The sequence below is a fragment of the Hyla sarda genome, chromosome 4 (genome assembly GCF_029499605.1).
Source record: "Hyla sarda isolate aHylSar1 chromosome 4, aHylSar1.hap1, whole genome shotgun sequence".
In the NCBI taxonomy this organism is placed as follows: domain Eukaryota; kingdom Metazoa; phylum Chordata; class Amphibia; order Anura; family Hylidae; genus Hyla; species Hyla sarda.
Window position 1 is genome coordinate 53,741,251 of NC_079192.1, and position 24,118 is coordinate 53,765,368.

Consider the following 24,118-nt stretch of genomic DNA (forward strand, 5'->3'; position numbering starts at 1 on the left):
AAAACGTACCAGGAAAGGTTAAAGGACCTTAACATGTATAGAAGAAAGAAGAGACAGAGGGGATATAGACTTTTATATACATAAAGGAAATCAACACGGTAAGGGAGTAAAATATATATTTAAAAGAAGAAAAACTACCACAAGTGGAAATAGTTTTATATAAAAGGAGCAAATGTTTCTGCAGTAATATCAGGAAATATTACTTTACTGAGAGAGTAGTGGATGCATGGAGTAGTCTTCCTGCAGAAGTGGTTGCTGCAAATACAGTAAGGGATTTTGTTTTATAAAGAATGTTTTATGACCAGAAGTGGAAGTTTATGAACAATGAAGGTCCAAAATCCTGTATTCCATAGTATGAACATCATAACAATATGGTGATGATGTGGAGGTGCAAAATATCTTTATAACACTGACTCAAATCTATCAGAGAGATGTTGGCTCTTCTCTGATACAGGATGGTTTACCTTATACAAAGCAAGGATCTTGTAAAGACTCCTGTAGGCCAGTCCCAATCCAGCAAATATAAAGGATTTTGAAGAGAATATAAAGCCTTAAAGGGGTACTCCACTGCTCAGCGTTTGGAACGAACTGTTCCGAAAGCTGGAGCCGGTGCCGGGAGCTCGTGAAGTAATAGCCCTGCCCCCTCATGACTTCATGCCCACACCCCCTCCCATAGACTTGCATTGAAGGGGGCGGGGCTATGACATCACAAGCTCCCGACACCGGCACCAGCATTTGGAACAGTTTGTTCCAAACGCTGAGCATATGGAATGCCAGAGACATATGAAGAGGCCAGCTGTGGAGGTGTATCTTCAGACAGAGCAGTGCTTGTGGTGTTTACCAAAGACAAACCATTGGGTAACCTCCATGGATATCCCAACCTGATCCAGATGGTGGAGACCTCCAAGTATGTAACAAAGGACACTGCTAGTAAGAGGCTAAGGAAGAACAGAAATCTGAAACACAACATGATCATGGACAACTTCCCCACCAGACACATTGAGGATGGAGGGGCAAGCTGTGCATAACTAGCTTGCCCCCTGACTGGTGAGCAGTAAGAGGTTAAGAAATATACAGGCAAGGTTTTTAGCCCCCTCCCCCGCCTGTAAAACTTGCAAATGGCTACAGTGGTATGTCCCATGGGTGGGGGGGAAGGAGTGCACCAATCAGGGGTTTAATAGTTTCCCGGGCTTTCAGAGGCCCTCCCCTGGGTATTTATAGCTGTGGTGCCTCCCTTCCCCCCTCAATCTGCCCAGGACCCGGAGTTTTGCCCTCCCTCCCTCCCTTTTTGTATCTCTGTTTATTGTAAGTCACAGCTTGGCGGTAAGAAGACGGTGAAAGCGGGGTCAACCCGGGGTAGACCTCCACACAGGACAGTGTGGCAGCACCTCTCGGGTTGGTAAGAAGCCAATCGGTGTCTTTGTTACAGTTAAATTGTTATTTATATAAGTAATTTTATAAATAAAGCTGTGGCCGATCCCCACCCACGGAAAAGTTAAATTGTTGTTGTGTCAGTTATTATTTAAGTATTTATTGTAGTAAGGGGGAGGGGTAGTTATAGCCTGCTAGGAGCTAATTGTGTCTCAGCAGTCTGGGAGACCCCTATGCAGAAGGGTGGACATGATTGTGGATTTTGAAAAGATAGGTTGGGGTGAACAGATCATCTACCCCAAGAAATTTAATGCCTACAGGTGTGAGGGAACCTGCCCAATCCCCTTGAATGATATCTTCAAGCCGACAAATCACGCTTACATAAAGGTATGTTACAACCCTTCTCTTTCATCTATACAAATACACTAAAATTATACGTATATGCCATATCATTATTTTATACTATTAGTGGTTGAAACCAAGTCTTTTTTTGCCTTCAGAAATTAGTTTATTTATGTACATTGGACCTTCTATTTGTAGACAAGGGTCTCAGTTTTCTTAATAAATATAAAAAAATTTACTGGGTTTTTTAGTAAAAAAGAAAATAAATGAATCTTTTGTTCTTCTTTTGCAGAGTCTGGTGAAGTTGTATGATTCAGATAGAGTAGGATGCTCCTCCTGTGTTCCTGTGAAGATGAGGCCCATGTCCATGCTGATGTATGAAGAAGGAGACGTGGTGATGAAGCATCATGAAGATATGATTGTGGAAGAATGTGGATGTCATTAAGAAAGGAAACATATATATATTATATATGTAGAATAAAAGACCAAAAGATCTATTCTTCTAACATCGAAAGGCTTCGTAATCATCATCATCAAATCTGATAGACAGCAGAATAATGGATCTGCAAGAGTCTAGAGTTGGAGTCATCTGAGAGGAAAAAGATGACATTGTAATAAAGGGGGTGAGATGTTAAAGGGGGTTTCCAGGACTTTCTTATTGGCCCCAATTTATCAAACTGTGTGAGAGAAAAAGTGGAGGGATTTTCCCACAACAACCAATCACAGCTCAGCTAAAGAGCTGTGGTAAAGTGAAAGCTGAGCTGTGATTGGTTGCTATGGGAAAATCCCTCCACTTTTTCTCTCACACAGTTTGATAAATCTGGGCTATTATTGGCCTATGAATTGCCCCTATGTCTCTTGTCTGTAGTTACAAGGCGGGGTGCCGTATGTCAGCCCCCACGGTCTAATATTAAATGCTTATTCTGAGGAATGGTTATTGATTTAAAAAAAATAATAAAATTGAATTTATTTTTATTTTGTTATGTAAATCTAATAAGCACTTCTTAATTTATAGAAATAAACTATTATCTGTATTTCAAAACAATCTTTGGTATTGTCCTATACTTTTGCATGATGATTTGTGTTTAATGATTAAGAATGTACTTTTTATCCAATTCCAGTGTGTTCTTGGAGTTTCCAGCATGGATATAAATCGAGGAATTCCGTGATTTATACCTCACATATAGATCCCTGTACATCAATCATGCAGGGTGGGGGATGGAGGAGGCACTGCTGCAACTCAGCACCACCAGTTTGACACTTCAGTGGCAAACAAAAAGGCACTTTAATAAATGTACAAACAGCGATCAGCATAACTAAGGTAAGGGTTAGTTATAGTCCTCTAGCACCTACCTGCCGGGATTGACAGCTCCATACCTGGAACAGGGCTGACAGATTCCCTTTAAAGGAGCACTTTGGTCAAAAAAAAAAATAAGAAGAAAGAAATCTTGCTTATATAGTGCAGCATAGTCTATAATAAGAATAAAATGTAGAGTTTCTTGTGTATGCCTTGTGCTTACCTGTTTAAGCTGATGTGGCAGGCATAAGGTTGTCTTCATATTTGATGCAAATCCATCACTGAAATTACTTCTGTAATTTATCAGAAATCCTTTGGCTGTGCAGAGTGATTGGGTGATGTGTTTGATCACTGCACCTGGTCATCTTAATAGGCTGCTAGTCTTGTTTTAAAAAAAAAAAAAAAAAGGTGAATTTATACATGGGTTGAAGTCAGTTTTGATGAGTTTCCTTATTCCAAATGCGTTTTTAGAGAAAATTGTCATGAGGCGAATGTGATTTGATCGATAATTTCAATCGAGGTGATTTGTGTAGGTTGTGTGCACATGTTGAATACCCAATGCATTTTTCGCACTTGTTACTGCATGTTGGCTGTTCCTGCTGCAGTCTTCAAAAATGGCCGTCAAAATGACATCTTTTTCATATTTTTCCAATACGTTAATTTTCATTATGATTTTTACAATTCTGGTAAAATAGCATCTTTTTGCCACAATTTAAAAATAAATAATTAAATTGTATGAAAAAAAAAAAAACAGTTTAAACCCAGCTTTAGGGAAGGTGTCTACTTTATATACTGATCCCATAGAGATAGCAGCAGCAGTATACAGATAGAGCTGGGAGGGGTCTGTGAGCTAGAAGGAGCCCATCTAATAGGTGATAATGTCATCCTGTAGACTTAGGACTGCAGCTGTAAGACTAGTGGTGGTGGTGAGTGTGCATCATATGGGGGAAAAAGTCACCTTCTTTAAGAGATTCTGTTACTTCTATTTTCGCCCAGTGCATGAAGAGGGTTGCCCCATCTCACTATTTCAGTTTTTTAGCCAGCTTCTGCCTGTATGTGGCCACAAGATGAAACAGCAGAAGCAGAGAAGTTATGCAACTTTTGTAACTCCTGCTGATTTATTGGAGCCCCATGAGCTATGCTGTTTAAGTAACTCCCAGAGTTAAGTGAACAGCGACATTACGCCATTTACGCAGCTTAAAGGGGTACTCCGGCGCTAAGACATCTTATCCCCTATCCAAAGGATAGAGGATAAGATGCCTGATTGCGGGGGTCCCGCCGCTGGGGACCCCCGTGATCTTACACGTGGCTCCCTTTTAGAATCAGCCCCCGGAGCGTGCTCGCTCCGGGTCTGATTACTAGCGATCACGGTGACGGAGCATAGTGACGTCACGGCTCCGCCCCCATGTGACGTAATGCTTCGCCCCTCACTGCAAGCCTATGGAGGGGGCGTGACAGCTGTCACGCCCCTCCATAGGCTTGTATTGAGGGGGTGGAGCGTGACGGCACACGGGGGCGGAGCCGTGACGTCACTATGCTCCGTCACCGTGATCGCTAGTAATCAGACCCGGAGCGAGCACGCTCCGGGGGCTGATTCTAACAGGGTGCAGCGTGGAAGATCACAGGGGTCCCCAGCGGCGGGTCCCCCGCGATCAGGCATCTTATCCCCTATCCTTTGGATAGGGGATAAGATGTCTTAGCGCCGGAGTACCCCTTTAAACCTCTGAACGACATCGGACGTAAATGGTGCGGTTGTATTTAGCGCGTCATGACGTACATTCACATCATGTACCTGACTGCGAGCACTGGTTCGGTGCTCGCATCATGCACGGCAGGTCCCGGCTGCTTTCAGGGCTTTCAGCAGCCAGGGACCCGACAGTAATGGCGGACATCAGCGATCACGCTGATAACCACCATTAACCCCTCAGGTGCCGTGATCAATACAAATCCGATCATCCAGCATGACGGCCGGAGGTACCCTCCCCTGCCTCCAGTCTTCTGCTCTGGTCTGAGATTGAGCAGACCAGAGCAGAAGATCACCGATAACACTGATCAGTGCTATGCCCTATGCACAGCACTGAACAGTATTAGCAATCAAATGGTTGCTACAAATAGTCCCTTATGGGGACATAAAAAGTGTGGGAAAAAAAGAAGTTAAAAAAGGGAAAAAAAGTTACAAAATGTGAAAAATCCCCTCCCCCAATAAATAAATAGTCCCTTATGGGGACATAAAAAGTGTAAAAAATAAATAAATAAAGTTAAAAAAGGAAAGAAAAAAAGTTAAAAAATGTGAAAAATCCCCTCCCCCAATAAAAATTTAAATCGTCCCTTTTTCCCATTTTACCCCCAACATTTGTTAAAAAAATTATAATTAATAAACATATTTGTTATTGCCACGTGCATAAATGTCCAAACCATTAAAATATAATGTTAATTACCTTGTACGGTGAACAGCGTAAACGTTAAAAAAAAAAGTCCAAAATTGCTGCTTTTTTTTGTCACATTTTATTCCAAAGAAGTGTATAAAAAATCTATAAAAATTAAAATATAAGCAAAAGTGGTACCGATAAAAACTACAGATCACAACACAAAAAATTAACCCTCATACCGCCCCGTATATGGAAACATGAGAAAGTTATAGGTGGTCAAAATAGGGCAATTTCAAACATACTAATTTTGTTAAAATATTTTTTTTTAAGCGGTATAATTATAGAAAAGCATATAACATGGGTATCATTTTAATTGTATTGACCCACAGAATAAAGAAAACTTGTCATTTTTACCATAAAGTGTACAGAGTGAAAAAAAAAAACTTCCAAAATTTGCTAAATTGCTGTTTTCTTTTCAATTTCCTTTTGGGTTGCGCCGTACATTTTATGGTAAAATGAGTGATGTCTTTACAAAGTAAAATTGTTGACGCAAAAAATAAGCTCTCGTATTGGTCTGTGGATGGAAATATAAAAGTTATGATGTTTAGAATGCGAGGAGGAAAAACTAAAATGAAAAAATTAAATTGGCCTGGTCCTTAACCCCTTGCCGCAAAACGCCGGGTTTTTATGGCGCTGCGGCACAGCAGGGTTATGAAGCGAGCTCAGGAGCTGAGCTCGCATCATACCAGCTGCTATCAGCAGCCAGGACCCATGGCTAATGCTGGCTATCGCAGTTCCGGCAGATGTCCGGCATTAACTCTTTAGACACGGCGATCAAAGTTGATCGCCGCGTCTAAAAGTGAAAGTAAAACCTTCCTGGCAGCTCAGTCGGGCTAATCGGGACATCGCTCCTGCTGGGACGCAGCAGGAGGGTGCCGTACCTTCCTCCTGCGCGTCCGAACGCGTCCTGAAATCCAGGCTTGAGCAATCAACCGCCGATAACACTGATCAATGTAAAGTTATGTCTTTGCAGTGATCTGTGTAAGAGATCAGTGTGTGCAGTTGTCACGGTTCGGCTTACAGGTTGTGGATCCACTGTGTCAGCGAGGGATTGGCGTGGACCGTGCAGGTGGACCGGTTCTAAGAGGCTACTGGTGTTCACCAGAGCCCGCCGCAAAGCGGGATGGTCTTGCTGCGGCAGTAGCAACCAGGTCGTATCCACTAGCAACGGCTCAACCTCGCTGACTGCTGAGAAGGCGTGGGACAGAAGGACTAGGCAGAGGCAAGGTCAGACGTAGCAGAAGGTCGGGGCAGGCGGCAAGGTTCGTAGTCGAGATGGATAGCAGGAGTTCAGGTAACACAGGCTTTGGACAACACTAAACGCTTTCACTGGCACAAGGCAACAAGATCCGGCAAGGGAGTGCAGGGGAAGTGATGTGATATAGCCAGGGAGCAGGTGGAAGCCAATTAAGCTAATTGGGCCAGGCACCAATCATTGGTGCACTGGCCCTTTAAGTCTCAGAGAGCTGGCGCGCGCGCGCCCTAGAGAGCGGAGCCGCGCGCGCCAGCACATGACAGCCGGGGATCGGGACAGGTAAGTGACTTGGGATGCGATTCGCGAGCGGGCGCGTCCTGCTGTGCGAATCGCATCCCCGCCGGCAATGTCAGTGCAGCGCTCCCGGTCAGCGGGTCTGACCGGGGCGCTGCAGGGAGAGAGACGCCGTGAGCGCTCCGGGGAGGAGCAGGGACCCGGAGCGCTCGGCGTAACAGCAGTGTTATAGGTCCCTATGGGAGCTATAACACTGCAAAAAAAAGTTAAAGGGTACCTTTCATCAAAAAAACTTTTGATATATTATAGATTAATGTATACAGAATAACTTTCCAATAGCATGTTATTAAAAATATGCTTCTATCCATTTAATTTTCCACTTTGAATAAATGACCACTAGGGGTCTCCCTACCAGTCCTTTTTTATAGATTTCAGACTCATGCTGGAGTCCTAAATCTCAGACTGCAGCCGGGACACAGACAAACTCCCTGGCAGGGAACAGTGCTGAGTTTGTCTGTGTCCCGGCTGCAGTCTGAGATTTAGGACTCCAGCATGAGTCTGAAATCTATAAAAAAAAAAGGACTGGTAGGGAGACCCCTAGTGGTCATTTTTTCAAAGTGGAAAATTAAATATAAAGAAGCATATTTTTTTAATAACATGCTATTGGAAAGTTATTCTGCATACATTAATCTATAATATATCAAAAGTTTTTTTGATGAAAGGTACCCTTTAACAAAGATCATTTAACCACTCCCTAATAAATGTTTGAACCTTATCCCATAAAAAATAAACAGTGTAAATAAAAATAAACATATGTGGTATAGCCGCGTGCGTCAATGTCCGAACTATAAAAATATATCGTTAATTAAACTGCACGGTCAATGGCGTACGCGCAAAAAAATTCCAAAGTCCAAAATAGCGTATTTTTGGTCACTTTTTATAACATAAAAATATGAATCTAAAGCGACCAAAAAGTCCGATCAATACAAGAATGGTACCGATAAAAAGATCACGGCGCAATAAATGAGCCCTCATACCGCCCTGTACGTCGAAAAATAAAAAGTTATAGGGGTCAGAAGATGACAATTTTAAACGTTTAAATTTTCCTGCATGTAGTTATGATTTTTTCCAGAAGTACGGCAAAATCAAACCTATATAAGTAGGGTATCATTTTAATCGTATGGACCTACAGAATAAAGAAAAGGTGTCATTTTTACCGAAAAATGTACTGTGTAGAAATGGAAGCCCCCAAAATATACAAAATGGCGTTTTTTCTTCCATTTTGTATCACAAAGATTATTTTTTTCCGTTTCGCCATATATTTTTATAGTCATAGTCATTACAGAGTAGTATTGGTGGCGCAAAAAATAAGCCATCATATGGATTTTTCGGTACAAAATTGAAAGAGTTATGATTTTTAAATGTAAGGAGTGGCCACAGACAGGCAGGAGCTGAATGGAAAAGTTAAACAGCGAGATGGGACAACCCCTGTAAGAACTACATGACATATATAGGAACCATAGGGCTTTGAAACCACTCCAAGATAATCCCTATATACTTATATGGCCATCACATAAATGGAGGGTATTTGGTTATCTTGGACCGTGATCATTACGAACAGAAGGTGGAGAACATGTTAAAGGTGTACTCCAGTGGAAACCTGTTTTTTTTTTTTTTTTAAATCAACTGGTGCCAGAAAGTTAAACAGATTTGTAAATTACTTATATTAAGAAACATTAATCCTTCCAGTACTTATTAGCTGCTGAATACTACAGAGAAAATTATTTTCTTTTTGGAACACAGCGCTCTCTGCTGACATCACGAGCACAGTGCTCTCTGCTGACATCTCTGTCCATTTTAGGAACTGTCCATAGACGCATATGTTTGCTATGGGCATTTTCTCCCACTCTGAACAGTTCTTAAAATGGACAGAGAAGTCAGCAGAGAGCACTGTGCTCGTGATGTCAGCCGAGAGCTGTGTGTTCCAAAAAGAAAAGAATTTCCTCTGTAGTGTTCAGCAGCTAATAAGTACTGGAAGGATTAAGATTTCTTAATAGAAGTAATTTACAAACCTGTTTATCTTTCTGTCACCAGTTGATTTAAAAGAAAAAAAAAGTTTTCCACCGGAGTACCCCTTTAAATGACACAATTGACTACATCAGGCCTGGCGTAGGAGTTATAATGATGGAGTCTTGGTGGTGTGGTGAGACGTCTGAACATGATCTTATTCCTAAGCTTATTCAGTATATTAATGACAACCACAATAATATTTCATTTACCAGTCATTGTCATCCTTCTTTTATACATTTGGATATTGAGGACACCATCAGCAAGGTGATATTCACACACGATTGTTTAGAAAAACGAGTTCACTACTTCATGCTACGAGTACCCATAGGAGGGACATCATGAAGAATCTTTCAATGGAAAAATGTATTTATGTCTGTAGATTCTGTCCCACATGTTGCATATAGTCAGGAGCGTCTCATATTATTAGATGCTTTTTTATAGATCAATAAGGCCAAAAGCCAGGTTGGCTCTAAACCACACTTACACTATCTAGACTCTGGCACAGGGCACTGCTACTGGTCCTGTTACACAACAGTAAGAATTGTGATAATTGACTGCATATGGGTTTCCTCCTAGAATTCTCCCAGCCCTCTGGCAGGGAGCTCATGGTAGGTGTTCACACTGGTGTGGTGCTCTGAGGCGGCCATTGTTGCTGTGATGCTTTGTCTGTGGGGTGGAGTGGCCCGGAGAAGGGGGCTTGGTTGGGTAGCAGTGGGGCTGCCTAGCCACTGGTTCATTCCCCCTGTGGGCTTGGTGTCTCGGAGGCAGTGGTCGTCACCCGCCGCTACGCCAGTGTTAGGTTAGGGACCCACTCTGACCAGGTGGCTTTGATGTGGCAAGTGGGCTTGTACTTTTTATACAAAATGTATACTAACAACCTGTTAGTTTTTTTAATTATTCTGAGAAGCAAGTAGATCAAATTACAAATGGTGGATGTGCGGCTGTGTTTTCTCTATTTGTGTTGCACATTTCTAGTCTCTCCCTTCTTCCATGGCCAGCGCTCCACTCCACCCATTCAGCCCAGGTGTTTTTAATTAGCAGGAGACTGCATAAGGGTTTCCTCCTAACATTCTCCTGGCTGAGAGGGTCTAGAGCCGAAGTACTTTAGTGACTCGGGGAGCGGTGACCCCAAGGTGCCGAAACTCACTGGGAGAATAGACTCACTGAGTGGAAGCATAGGCAGCATAATCTCTTCACCTTGTGGCACTCACCTCTTGATTCCCGGCCTTCTGGCTAGGGTCAGAGAAATTTTTATAGATCCGGACGGATGTCCGGGCAGTATACCTGCGCACATTCACTTATTTATTTCCTTTTTGTCATTGTGTCACTTTTTGCGTGTTGTGTGTTCACAGGATTCTTAGGATACGGTAGCTCTTCGGTGTGTCCCTCCTGGCGTTCTATGGGAGGTGTGTGTGGCTATCAGGCTCCTCACCTCCCTGCAAAAACCCTGGGTACTCCTGCATGGGCAGGGTACCGACTGTTTGCGGCTCTGCAGACAAATACCTTGGCTAACGCCAAGGGGGATGCCGATAGCATTTGTGGTCCCTTAGTAGCTTCAACGAAAAGGGACATCAAACCTGGAACCTTGCAGGTACCTTTTGGTCTGGAGGCAAAGGGTAAGGTTTGTTGGGGAGGCCTCTCTCCTGTCGTAGAAGGGCTTGCGATAGACCGCATCCTTTGTGCCTGTTTTTTTAGTGTAACACGTTTGCACTTTTTCTTGCACTTTGGGAGATTCGAGAGCATGCTCCTCGGCTCTTAAAAAAAATTGTGCTGTCCAAGTAGGCAAGCAGGGATGGCATGTCATGGCACAAAGTGGGCGCAAAACTTTAGTAAAAAATCTATGTTAGCTTGGTGCTGGTACAGACTTCTGAGACTGCCGCACGGGCTGAAGCGGAACCAACATAGAATTAGATTCCAATAAAAGATTGAACATGTTCAGTCTTTTGGCAGTATTTGTCCACAAAAACCCATTAGTCAATGGAACTTTCATTTTTGAAGTTAATTTCCAGAGTAAAATTCCACATAAAATAAGCACTGGGTCCACTGAGGGAATTTCCTCAGTGTGCATGGGCCCTTAGGGCGCATTCACAGTATGGAATCTCGGTCCAGAAATATTTAGAGCAGCCGTGTAGACATTGCCAGTTCCCATAAACAGCAATGCATTTCTTGCAGTATTCCACCGAAAGAATGATCATGAACATTCTTTTGATGGAAGAATTTCAGCGGCAGAAAGATCCTTAGTGTGCAGTGTGCAGCAGAAACCCATTGTCAGCGCCATCATTTCTGAGCAGAATTTCAAAGCTAAACTCTGTTCAAAAATTCCATAGTGTGAACCCTTACTTTCTGGGTTCTGCACAGTTTATGGCTGATCAATGGGGTTCCAGCAGGAGAAAACTTTGTGATAAATGTATTTCATAGAACCCCAATGTCACCTAGGGATTGTCAAAAGAAGAGAACTCATCTAAAGGGGGCTGTTTTGACACCTCAACATTGTGGTATATAGGCTCAGGCTGGCATAAAAATGGATACTCACCTGCCCTGATCCCTTGACGCATTTTAGTTGTTCAAACCAGAAAACCCCCTTTAAAACATAAAATATTGTAGGCCTGACATGTTTTGAGAGACTCCATCTATCATGCTCTTTTTTGGTTGCTCTACTCCTGTAGTCAAGCTTCTTCGCATTGACTAAACTGTTGTTTTTTATTGAAAAAATACATTGAAATTCCTTTAATTCAGTATAAGCCTGATTTGACCTGTAGCCGTTTGTAAAATGTTAACCCAAAATCTCTAACTATAGCTTTGTTTTCTTAAAGAGGGCCAGTACCTGCATTTGTTAAACCAACATTCATGGTGCATTACAGCGTTTATAACATTTATGAAGCACAACATTAATTTAATTTCTATTGGCCTCGCTCTACAGATAGCATAGAATGCCCGGGCAATCCTTCCACTTAAAAACTTTACACATTTTGTCCGCAAAGCAACACTTCTTGTTATCATGTGATCACAGGGACAGAGGAACTCATAGCAACCAATAAGACCTCAATGTATTTATTCATACTCCTCTTTAATTTCTTTATCTATGCCACAAAGAAGAGAAACTTGATCTATAATGTCCGTTAATACATATAACGGTGGATTTCATACATGAATAATAGACACAAATCTATTTAAAGGTTCAAATTAAATCTTTTAGTATCCTTAAATAAGGTAGTTTCTGTTTCTGGTAGATACTGAAATTTTTGTTCTACATAAGTACATGTTAGGGTTCCCTGAAAGTGTGATTATGATAAAAGAGATTATTTGACACCTGACATTGCCACTCTTTGATGTACAGTAGGTGTTAATACCATGAAAGTTCAGATGTGTAAATATGGAGCTTTTGATCCATGTGTATAAAAAGTGAAGGAACCTTAAGGATCTCACTTCAGTCTTGAGGAGCATCTGAGGAACATCTCCTAGAACATCCACAGAGATACCACAGAAGACTTGTGCAGAGATGTATTGGCTCTTCTACCTCTCACCTTTTACAATCATCTCCTTGGCTTATGGGATGCCTGCATTGCTCCCTGGGAAAATATCCAAGATTCCTCTTCATCAAGCTAAGCACAGATTGAAATCTCCATCCACCCCTCATGGAAAGACACACTTCCAGCATGTGAAGTATTCTCCATTCGTGATGGAACTCTACCAGACGCTCATTTTGGGGAATGAGACAGATCTATCCAGCTTGGAACATTCGGTTCTTCAAGAAACTGACACTATCCTCAGCCTCACCGCCAAAAGTAAGTGGTTTAGTTATGTGTATATGTCATAGATATAATTTACAGATAAAATATTAGAGATTAGACGTGTTTTATAGTTTAAATCCATCATGTTAATGTAAAGAATGTATCAATGTTCTTTTAGCATCAATACTTAGCTATATCATCTTTGTTTCCTTCAGGTTGCTTCAAAGTTGAAAACCGCAGAGCAGTGTTCTTTGACATGTCCTCAATCTCTAGAAATACTGAGATACGGTTGGCAGAACTGAGGATTTATCTCCATTCTTCTGAGAAGAACCAAGATGTGATACTGGACATTTATGACAGCAAAGAAGGCCAAGAGGGAAAACTTATTGGATCTTCTCATATTGACTCTTCCACGACATCAGGATCCTCCTGGAAAGTCTTTAACCTTACCCAAATGCTGCAGAACTCTCAAAATCAACAGAAAAGATATAGCAAAAGAATTGGCCATCAAGAGAACAGTTGTCAGGATGTGTCCACTGACAGAGCTGTATTGGTTATATTTTCCAAAGATCTTCCTTCTTCAAAACCTTCTGGTTATCCCAACCTTATTGATACAGTGAAGTCTTCTAAGTATGTAAAGACGCCAGAAGAAACCAGTGAAAGTGGAGTTAGGAAGCAACGGAAGAACAGAAACGCAAAGCCTGGAATGATCATGAACAACTTCCCCACCCACCATACTGAAGATGGGAGACCCCTGTGCAGAAGAGTGGACATGATTGTGGACTTTGAGAAGATTGGATGGGGAGACCTGGTTATCTACCCCAAAAAGGTCAATTCCTACAGATGTGAAGGAGCATGTCCCATCCCCTTGACTGAGGTCTTCAAGCCAACCAACCATGCATATATAAAGGTATGTTACTCTTTAAGATTCCTTTAAATTTGTTTTCATCTCTGTAATGAATATTACCCTACAATTTAACTTCTTACAAAATGTTTTCAATGTAAGAAAGAAAATATCTCACCATCTTGTTTCTTTCTTTTGCAGAGTCTGGTGAAGTTGTACGATTCGGACAGAGTTGAATGTGCCTCTTGTGTCCCGGTGAAGATGAGACCCTTGTCCATGTTGATGTATGAAGAAGGGGATGTGGTGATGAAGCACCATGAAGATATGATTGTTGAGGAATGTGGATGTCACTGAGAACAAATGTATGATCATTACCTAAAGTTTGGCCTTCAAGATGCTTGGCCACCAGTCCTGAGACCAATGGATACCAGATGAGTTGACCACAAGGGTCGGATACAAGGAGTATAAAAGAACCATCAAGTCATGAAGGCTGAATGAGACTTAAAAACCTAACAATGCTCTTTACAGCTGTACAGTAGGACACAATGGGGACTTGATCTGTATAGTAAATATTATATTGTATATTTTGTGTATTTTGAAAATGTATTAATTATTTGTTATGAATATCTATCAATAAGAAAATAAAGCACAATACGTCTATACTTTGGGTATCTTATGCATTTTGTTCTATTAGTATTTGCATTTGTAGTTGCCAAGTTAACACGACTGGGACATTCTTAGAGGGTTTTACATATTCAATGATAACTTCATGAGGTTTGGTCTTCTCAAAGGAGATGGCCAGTATGCATAACCACATAATACAACTAAAATCAGTCACAGGAAATCTGGCGTAGACGAAGGGGTGGTATTCTCAAACCGGTCATCTTATCTACATGGTTCACTGTGCGGATATACTAGTGGTAGATTCAAATATAAAGTGAATTTAGCTAAAATAATAACATGTTCCTATTTCAAATAAATAGTGTAAAATGATATTCTAAAAAGGTAAATGCATTTTTGGGGAAAATATGCCTTCTAGAATCTTTAGTTACTGTGGGGAACACCTACTTTTCTAAAAACTGTATCTGTAGAAGCTAGTTTTATATCAAAGGGTTTTCTGCCTACAGAAACCTGGAAATATGTCTATTCTTCATATCAGAAGGTGTGAATTCTTCTGTTTGGTTAACATAAAAGTGACATTTTGTCACCTGGCATGGACTTTGATGGTCTTTTGAAGTGACTGTGGTTGTCACCTGTATTATCCTAGGTGTGAAATCATCATCCTCAGAACCAGAACCATCCTCAGAACAAAATGTTGTGGTAGAAACCATATAGATTTAATTCATAGGGTAGTGTATTTTGGGGTATGTGACTTGCTCAATTAAAGGTTGTCCAGTGAAAAATAACTTATCCCCTATCCTGTGGATTGGGGATAAGTGTCTGATTGTGGTGGGGGAGGGGGGGGTTAGACCGCTGGGATCCTTCACAATCTCCAGAATGGACCCCGTAGCACATGCTGCAGAGATCACACACTCCATTATTTTCTATCGAAGTGCAGAAAATATTGGAGTACAGCACTCAGGCATCTCTGGCAATTAGGGTTGCCAGCTTTCTTGCAAAAAAAAAAAATACCAGCCATGCTAATTTGCATAATTAATTATATGTGTGTGTTATCACAGGATACACATATGCAGGGGACATTTTCTCCTATTCTAACCCCTATATATTTGTTATGAATATCTATCAATAAGAAAATAAAGCACAATAAGTTTATACTTTGGGTATCTTATGCATTTTATTCATTATTGCCCCCGTGCCTAGCCCAGGATCTAGCGGTATACCTTCGGGTGGTGTAGAAGATAAACCACGTCCTGGCGTCACAAAGACAAGGGGTTAATTCCATCTGCTCCGCATCACACCCCATACCACAAATTTATGGCTGATTAGATTCGGGTCCAGGAAATCTTCCTATAGATGACAAACCTATATTGGTTTATTTTCCACAGGTCTGCACTTAAAGGGGCTTTATGGGATTTAGTGATGGACAATTGGTGGTCTGACGCCAAACTGCTTTTCGGAAGAATCGCTCTGTATATCTATATTTATGAGACTCAATGGGGAGATTTATCAAAACCTGTCCAGAGGAAAAGTTGCCCAGTTGCCCATAGCAACCAATCAGATCCCTTCTTTCACTTTTAAAGAGGCCTGTGGAAAATGAAAGCAGCGATCTGATTGGTTGCTATGGGTAACTCAGCAACTTTTCCTCTGGACAGGTTTTAATAAATCTCCCCCTATGTGCGTATGTATGTATGTGTGTATGTTCCAGCATCACTTCCAAACGGCTGAAGATATTTCGATAAAACTTGGTACACGTTACTTAAATGTCACCTACAGAGGTAGGGGATAAGTTGCAGATCGCGGGGGGTCCGACTGCTGGGGCCCCCTGCGATCTCCTGTACGGAGCCCCAACAGCCCGCTGGAAGGGGGCGTGTCGACCTCCGCACGAGGCGGCGGCCGACACGCCCCCTCAATACAACTCTATGGCAGAGCCGAAGTGCTGCCTTCGGCAATCTCCGGCTCTGCCATAGAGATGTATTGAGGGGGCGTGTCGACCGCCGCCTCGTGCGGGGGTCGACACCCGCTATCTCGGCGGAGAGCCGGGGCCCCATACAGAGAGATCGCAGGGGGCCCCAGCGGTCGGACCCCCCGCGATCTCAAACTTATCCCCTATCCTTAGGATAGGGGATAAGTTTTTCACCACTGGACTACCCCTTTAAAGTCCCATGCAAGTCTATGGGAAATGTATGTTCCAGCATAACTTCCAAATGGCTGGAGATATTTTGATGAAACTTAGTACACGTAACTTATGTCAAATAAAAATATATGAAAGCTAAATTAACCCTAACCTACCCCCTTACGTGAAAGATGGGTTTTTTGTCTTAAGTCCCATGCAAGTGTATAGGACTTCCAGTACCTTACTCCAAGCTCTGCTCTGCATCTCCTGGTAAGTAGGCAGAAGCAAGGTCGGACGTAGCAGAAGGTCGGGGCAGGCAGCAAGGATCGTAGTCAGGGGCAACGGCAGAAGGTCTGGAACACAGGCTAGGAACACACACAAGGAACGCTTTCACTGGCACAATGGCAACAAGATCCGGCAAGGGAGTGCAGGGGAAGTGAGGTGATATAGGGAAGTGCACAGGTGAACACACTAATTGGAACCACTGCGCCAATCAGCGGCGCAGTGGCCCTTTAAATCGCAGAGACCCGGCGCGCGCGCGCCCTAGGGAGCGGGGCCGCGCGCGCCGGGACAGAACAGACGGAGAGCGAGTCAGGTAGGGGAGCCGGGGTGCGCATCGCGAGCGGGCGCTACCCGCATCGCGAATCGCATCCCGGCTGGCAGCGGAATCGCAGCGCCCCGGGTCAGAGGACGTGACCGGAGCGCTGCAGCGGGGAGAGTGAAGCGAGCGCTCCGGGGAGGAGCGGGGACCCGGAGCGCTCGGCGTAACAGATATGAGATAAATAGATATGAGATAGATGGATAGATAGATAGATAGATAGATAATAGTAAATATGATGCAGCACTCCATAAGTTGCAAAGAAAGGGTGGTTTTATTCCATCATGTGCATAGACAACGTTTCACCAGCCTCACACTGGCTTTTTCAAGATAGATAGATAGATATTAGATAGATAGATAGATAGATAGATATGAGATAGATAGATATGAGATAGATAGATAGATATGAGATAGATAGATAGATAGATAGATATGAGATAGATAGATAGATATGAGATAGATAGATAGATAGATAGATAGGAGATAGATAGATAGATAGATAGATAGATGGATAGATATGAGATAGATATGAGATAGATAGATAGATAGATATGAGATAGATAGATAGATAGATAGATATGAGATAGATAGATAGATAGATAGATAGATATGAGATAGATATGAGATAGATAGATAGATATGAGATAGATATGAGATAGATAGATAGATAGATAGATATGAGATAGATAGATAGATAGATAGATATGAGATAGATATGAGATAGATATGAGATAGATAGATATTCCAAATGCCATAAGGTAATGTAGTAATTTTATGATAATCTTATCACAGAGACATCTTGGCGGTATAGTCATACAGTAGGTGTTACAGTAACACCAACACCTCTGGCATAATAGATAATTGTGCCACCCATGATATAGAAGTGTTACTGGGCAGACAGTGGGTTCAGTACTGTACAGGGTGACAGAAATGCATCATCTGAAGGGAAAGATCAAAGTTACCCAGAAGTGTTGGTGATAATAAGACACAATACACTCAGATAACATTATATCTCAGGTATTGTAAGTAGAAGAGACTTACCTTACATACACAAAAGTCTTGTCACTGACAGAATACGGGTCTTTCAGGGTCACAGCACTACCATGAAGCAAAAATGAAACAAATCATTAAATATTTTTATGTTATTACATTTAAAACTATAAAATGATATTTGTCACAGGAAGATACATAAAACTGAAATAACTGATCACATGATCACATTCTTATAACCTTGTTTTCAGTGTTTTTGAATTTGAATACAGAATAAGTTCTACACGTTTTAACCATATTTTTAATTATTTAACCCCTTAAGGACACATGACGTACTGGAACATCATGTGTCCGCTCCCGATCTATAATGGGTTGCCCGGCGTCATAGCGGGTCGGGCCCGGCCTCTAACAACGGCCAGGACCCGTGGCTAATAGCGTGCGGCATTGATCGCGGTGCCGTGCGCTATTAACCCTTTAGACGCGGCGTTCAACTTTGATAGATATGAGATAGATAGATAAATAGATATGAGATAGATAGATATAAGATAGAAATGAGATAGATAGATAGATATGAGATAGATAGATAGATATGATATAGATAGATATGAAATAGATAGATAGATAGATAGATATGAGATAGATAGATTGAAAGATTGAAAGATAGATATGAAATAGATATATATGAGATAGATAGATAGATAGATAGATATGAGATAGATAGATAGATAGATAGATATGAAATAGATATTAGATAGATAGATAGATAGATAGATATGAGATAGATAGATATGAGATAGATATTGAAAGGTATAACTTTATAATCTACTCAGTACCCCTGGTACTGGTTCTCTGTCTTTTCTGTACCCCTGGTACTAGGTCCAATTTGGCTTAAGGCTTGTACTGGCCAGGAGAGCGTCTTGTCAGGTGTGGAAAAAATACATGCACACAAGATGCCGTCAAAGTACGCTCTGTTTTACTATTTGCCAACGTTCATATATATATACCATGTTGCTTAATAGTTACAAGTCAGCAGAACACAAGAACAGGATGTACGTGCACAACAGTTAGGAATCAGCAGTTGAGAAAACGAGAAGTACGATACGAGCCTTGCGGTTACAAACGGCAGAATCAAGATATATCATACAAGATTACAGAATTAAGATACACATCATACAACATTACAGATCTGTATTATTCTATCAAGACTCTTGTACCCTTCAATCCCCTCTTAAAACCAGTTGTCACTTTAGACAACTTGGTTTTTCTTGTTTTCTATTTTCTTTTGAAAAGTCTTTATGTAGGCAGTATAGCCTTCTGCCGAGTGACGGTGAAGTAGAGGGACTTGGGTGTCTGATGAGGTGGAGAGGAGGATTTTAGTATCTGCAGCAGGTCTTGGCTTGCAGCGTTTCATACATAAGAAAATAAGTTTTATTGATACATATACTATAAGGGCAATGACAGTAATGTGTATTATGAGCTGCAGAACGCCCCCTATCCATCCTCCTACGCCCTTGAGCCAGGTAGCGGGATTCAATATTGAAAAGGTATCCCCCCACCACTTATCCCTGTTGATTTCATTGTCTTTGGCATATTTGTCCCTCAATTTTTGTATGTTCTCAAGCTGGTGGTGCATCTGAATTGTTCCTGAAGTGTCTATGTAATGGCAACAAGTAGGACCTATGATTTGACACATCCCTCCTTGAGCTGCTGTGAGATAGTCCAAGACTATTGCGTGTTGGTTAGTCACTATCATCAGTTGATTTTGCACGGACACAGAGGTATTAGTAATTTCTAAAATGTCATATATTTGGTCATCGAGGTAGTTAGTGGCTTCGACTAACTTATCCCATATTTGCATCACCATTGGATATATAAAAATGGTGCTAAAAAGCTTGTTGGTTATTCCCATTTGTACAACATGTGGCCTACCGTTTTCCCTTTCTTTGTTATCTGCTGCTCTTCGGTATAACATATGTTTAGGAGCTGCTCTCATGTCAATGTCGTCGTTGGATATGACAAAGGTGGAGGGGGTAAGTCTAGCTAGGGTGCATGTGCCTTTGACCCCTACCGGCAACCACTTGTAGGCTTCCCTACCACATACCCAATAGATGTCTCGTGGGAGCTCCCAGAAAGAGGAATGTTGATTGATAAGTTTATTAACTATGTCAATGAGTCTAGAGGCATTTGTTAAGTAACACCAGGAAGGTATCTGCCCTAATCTACCGCAGTAGCCCACATCTGGGTTATTACATATTGGATCAGTAAGTTGGTATTCTGACGTGTCATTGCATGGTTGGTGTCCTGTTATATTATAGCAGTCTACGTCTTGAGTAGCCTGAGTAAAGAGGGTGTTATTTGGCCATTTTGGGTCATGTAAGTACCTTTCTATCTGGCTGGGCTTAAGAAGATCAGTACTTGCGGATGTCCTGTGAAAACTAACTTTTATCCCTTCCGTGGGGATCTCTCCTAGGTCTAATATATGTGTGACTACTCGAGTTACCCAGGAACCCCCTTTGAAGACCAACATTTGGTGTGGTCCTGGGCCTGGGCTGCTTAAGTTTCCCTGCCACCATGGCTGCCCCACCCATCCTACTATAGGAATACCCACTGAGGTGTTTCAGTTCTTTGCATATGGTGTCTCATTGTCAGCAAGCATGTCAAAACAGTCTCCCTGAAATAATTCATATGAGGGCACAGGGATAGCAAAGTAGGGCATGCTTTGGGCAGACACAGGGGCATGGGTGCATATCCAACAATCCTTTGCAGTGAGGTTTTGTGCTAACATTATATGGTGTTTCATGAACTTATTGTTTAGGTGTCTCTCTAATTCATTCTGTAGAGTCACCGTGGGGTGTATCAAAGTCAATAAAGTCATTAATGCAAACATCAGGAGACTTAGTTTCTTCAACCATCTGCCAGAACAAGGCCAGGGCATCAGCGGGTACATCTTTCGGTAGGCTTTCAAGGTCAGGGCTGTCTGCCCCCGTTATTACCTCCTTTGGGTGATGTTGAACGAGTTTGATCCGAGAGGCGTGGATCCAAGAAGGGCTGTCTTCCGTGAGAACCGCCGTCCTCTTCACGGCAACAACTGTGGTTGGGGGTCCAAAGGTGAAGTCTCCGGGCTTCTTTCCTTTCGACAGAGTCTTAACCAGGACAGTGTCGCCTTCCTGGAACTGGTGTGTTGGTTCCTGTGGGAGAGAAGGAGAATTACAGACAACATTTTGTTCTACTTTATCAAGGGTTTGGATGAGGTCTGTGACATATTGTTCCCTTATCTGGTCGAGGTCCCCTTCTTCTGTTATAAGTGGTCGTTGGGCCCATGGAGTCGGGAAAGGCCTACCCATGAGAATCTCAAAAAGGGGAGAGTTTTAAAGTCTTATGGGGGGTCTTTCTAATTTCTGAGAGTATGATGGGAAGGACTGGTTTCCACTTCTCAAAGGTGCTCCCTGTGGCCTACTCCGTGGAAATGAGCAATAAAACTGTGGCACTGTGTTGGGGTATGCATGGTTTCCCCTCTTTGTAGATCAATCCTGTTACAGGATTTTTCTGCAATACTGGATAACACCAATCATATTCCTCTTGTTTGGGAACAGAGGACTGAAGAGAGAGAAGAAGTTGTGTGTCTACGAGTGAAGGAGGTGTAAGAACTGGTAACATCAGTGAGGCAGGTTGTTGTGTAGCAGCCAGTTTGGCGGTGTGGTCTGCTAGAGCATTGCCCTTTGAAATGTGATCAGTCCCACGTGTGTGTGTCCTGCAGTGAATGATGACTGATTGTGATGGTAGGGTAAGTGCATGTAAATGGTGACAGGTTTCTTAGCAAAAAGTGTACAGGCTCTTGTGAGGGCGATGAGTTCTGTAGCTTGTGTGGACTTATAGGGGATGGACTGGGCCTTGAGGACAATGTCAGGTAATTGGACAATAGCATAACTGGCATGGTAAACATTGTCATTGGGGCGTGTACATGACCCATCTACAAAGACTTCTGGAGCATCAGGTATGGGCACTGAAGAGAGGTCGGGTCTGTGTGAGGCGTCAGTGTGGATGACTTGCAAGCAGTCATGTATGTCCGGCATCACATCATCATGAATTTTCAGGCCAACTAGTGCGCAGGGCCAGATGTAGGGGAGGCATACACCATTTTCAAGGATGGATTACTGAGGAAAATTGCCTCATATCCAGAGAGCCGTTGTGTTTACATGTGTTGTGTATGTAGGCCTTTAAGGAGAGAGATAACATCATGAGAAGTGTACAAGGTAGTGTCATGTCCTAAAGTAAGGGTGGTAGCTTGTTCAACAATCATAGCACAGGCAGAAAGAGCTCGCAGACATGCCGGCATCCCCTGTACGGAGACGGGCATCACCTTTGAGAAAAAAGCACAAGGATGCAGTTTGCCTCCGTGAAATTGTGTCAGCACACCCGCCATGGTTTTACAATTGTCTCGTGCATACATGTGGAAAGGCAAATTGTAATCTGGGAGACCTAGCCCTGGACTCGTTATTAAAAGATTTGTACATTTATGAGGACCATTTGATTAGATCTGGTTTGCCTGATAGGGTTGCATCTCTATGAGCAGTCGGGAATCCACTGCCTGCAGTAGTTTATCATACCCAAGAAAGATTGCATTTCCTTCTGGGCGTGCGGGGTGACCAGGCCCGCTACAGACTGGACTCTAGACTTGCTCAACTCCATTTTGGCAGAACAAAACCCAGATATTCAACCTGTTCACAACACCATCCTCAAGGCAGGCCTCCTCAGAGAAACTACACAGTAACAAATCATCAACATTTTGGAGGAGAACAGAACCCTGGGGGGTGTGCCATGATTTTATAAAGGCTTGGAGGACAATGCTGAACACAACTGGTGAATCAGCATACCCCTGGGGCATTCTACACCAGGTTAACTGTAGTCCCTCAAAGGAAAAAGCAAAAAGGAGTCTGGTCTCTTTGTCCACTGGGATCGAGAAGAAAGCATTCTTCAGATCGAGGACAGAAAAATGAGTTGCCTGTGCTGGGATTGATGACAACAGGTGAGTGACATCAGGAACTATAGGGGCAATAGGCACAATTAGTCTGTTGATGGCTCTCAAGTCTGGTACAAAACAGACAGTACCATCGGGTTTGGGGACCGGATTAATTGGAGTGCAGTAGGGAGAGACAGTATGTTCTAAAACTCAAGTGTGTAGGAAATGTTTGATCATAGGGCGGATACCTTTGATTTTTTTCCCGTGACAAGGGGTACTGTTTTTGGTAGACCGGGAGGATGTCTGGTTTGAGTCTTGCCTTGTATGGTGTACAGTCAATGTGTCCTACATCATGGTCACCATGTGACCAGACAATGGGGTCTACCTCAGGTGGGACTTGGGTCGGGGACATAACAGGATAATGTCCAGCAGGATAGTACCCTGCAGGTGTGACTATGGCTGTGAGGTCAGACGTGACATGTAACCTGGACTGGGATGAAGTGATATGTAATTTGAGTTTACATATGAGGTCTCTTCTCAGGAGGTTTACAGGGCATTCAGGTATGATGCGAAAGGAAGGGAAGGTTAAATGGTCACCCTCGGGGCATTGTGTATACAGGTGCTATGAACATACTCAATTTCAAACAGTAGACATATATATACGCATATATACATATATACATATACACATGCACATACACACATATCCCCTGAAAAACAAAATTGCACCAGATCCGAAGAAGAAGCTGTCATGCTCCCTGTAAACCCCGCCTTACTCCTCCCAAACCTCTGTGTCACCAGTCACCGCCCCTTTGAGTCTGGCTTCTTGTCTTTCCCCAGTTCTGGTCAGTCACCATGAAACATCTATTATCACATGTGTTACTGACAGTGTTACATAACATCAAGAGACATACAAGAAACATAACATGTAACAATACCGACATTTACAAATACTTAACGTACAACACACAGGGCCCACATTCTCACCAAAGATATAAAAATAAAAGTGTACACAGCTCTCTCAAAAATTTGAAAAATAATTATCTCCAATGCGCATTGTTTATAATCCAGTAAACCATTAGCTTGATTGTAAATGCCTAAAGTAATATTTATCAATTAAATAGTGATCACTTTTTATATTTATTTTATCTTCTTGGCCAAATTTCTTCTGTTATTACTCCTGTAATATAATCAGACAATTAATCGCATTTCCTGATACATTTCATTTTTTTTTTTTTTTGGCATCAACCCTGTGTTACTGTG

At 42.2% G+C, this 24,118-nt stretch overlaps 4 protein-coding genes across 7 annotated transcripts in view; 3 read left to right on the forward strand and 1 right to left on the reverse strand.

The window, feature by feature from the left end:
• Positions 1-770: 770 nt before the first annotated feature.
• LOC130367354 (nodal homolog 2-A-like) lies at positions 771-2,381 on the forward strand. The gene is made up of 3 exons (XM_056569768.1): positions 771-1,013; positions 1,591-1,758; positions 2,006-2,381. The coding sequence occupies exons 1-3, from the start codon at positions 771-773 to the stop codon at positions 2,156-2,158; spliced, it is 564 nt and encodes a 187-aa protein (XP_056425743.1). The 3' UTR covers positions 2,159-2,381.
• Positions 2,382-12,328: 9,947 nt separating this feature from the next.
• LOC130366804 (nodal homolog 2-A-like) lies at positions 12,329-14,135 on the forward strand. The gene is made up of 3 exons (XM_056569162.1): positions 12,329-12,783; positions 12,945-13,639; positions 13,775-14,135. The coding sequence occupies exons 1-3, from the start codon at positions 12,498-12,500 to the stop codon at positions 13,925-13,927; spliced, it is 1,134 nt and encodes a 377-aa protein (XP_056425137.1). The 5' UTR covers positions 12,329-12,497; the 3' UTR covers positions 13,928-14,135.
• A 1,697-nt stretch (positions 14,136-15,832) lies between these two features.
• LOC130367932 (nodal homolog 2-A-like) overlaps positions 15,833-24,118 on the forward strand; it is a 17,131-nt gene continuing 8,845 nt past the window's right edge. Inside the window, exon 1 of one of the 4 annotated variants that reach the window (XM_056570951.1) lies at positions 15,833-15,868. The gene's annotated coding sequence lies outside the window, so the exon portion shown is untranslated. Of the gene's footprint in view, positions 15,869-15,927; positions 15,940-16,500; positions 16,578-24,118 lie in introns of those variants that run through there. The other 3 variants (XM_056570950.1, XM_056570952.1, XM_056570953.1) reach the window with 3 other exon arrangements.
• LOC130367931 (syncytin-A-like) overlaps positions 18,828-24,118 on the reverse strand; it is a 6,814-nt gene continuing 1,523 nt past the window's right edge. Inside the window, exons 1-2 of the mRNA XM_056570947.1 lie at positions 23,843-24,118; positions 18,828-21,083 (exon numbers count right to left, since the gene is read on the reverse strand). The exon at positions 23,843-24,118 is cut by the window's right edge and continues 1,523 nt beyond it. Of these exons, the coding sequence (XP_056426922.1) occupies positions 19,142-20,422 (1,281 nt within the window). The 5' untranslated portion in view covers positions 20,423-21,083; positions 23,843-24,118 and the 3' untranslated portion in view covers positions 18,828-19,141. The remainder of the gene's footprint in view (positions 21,084-23,842) is intronic.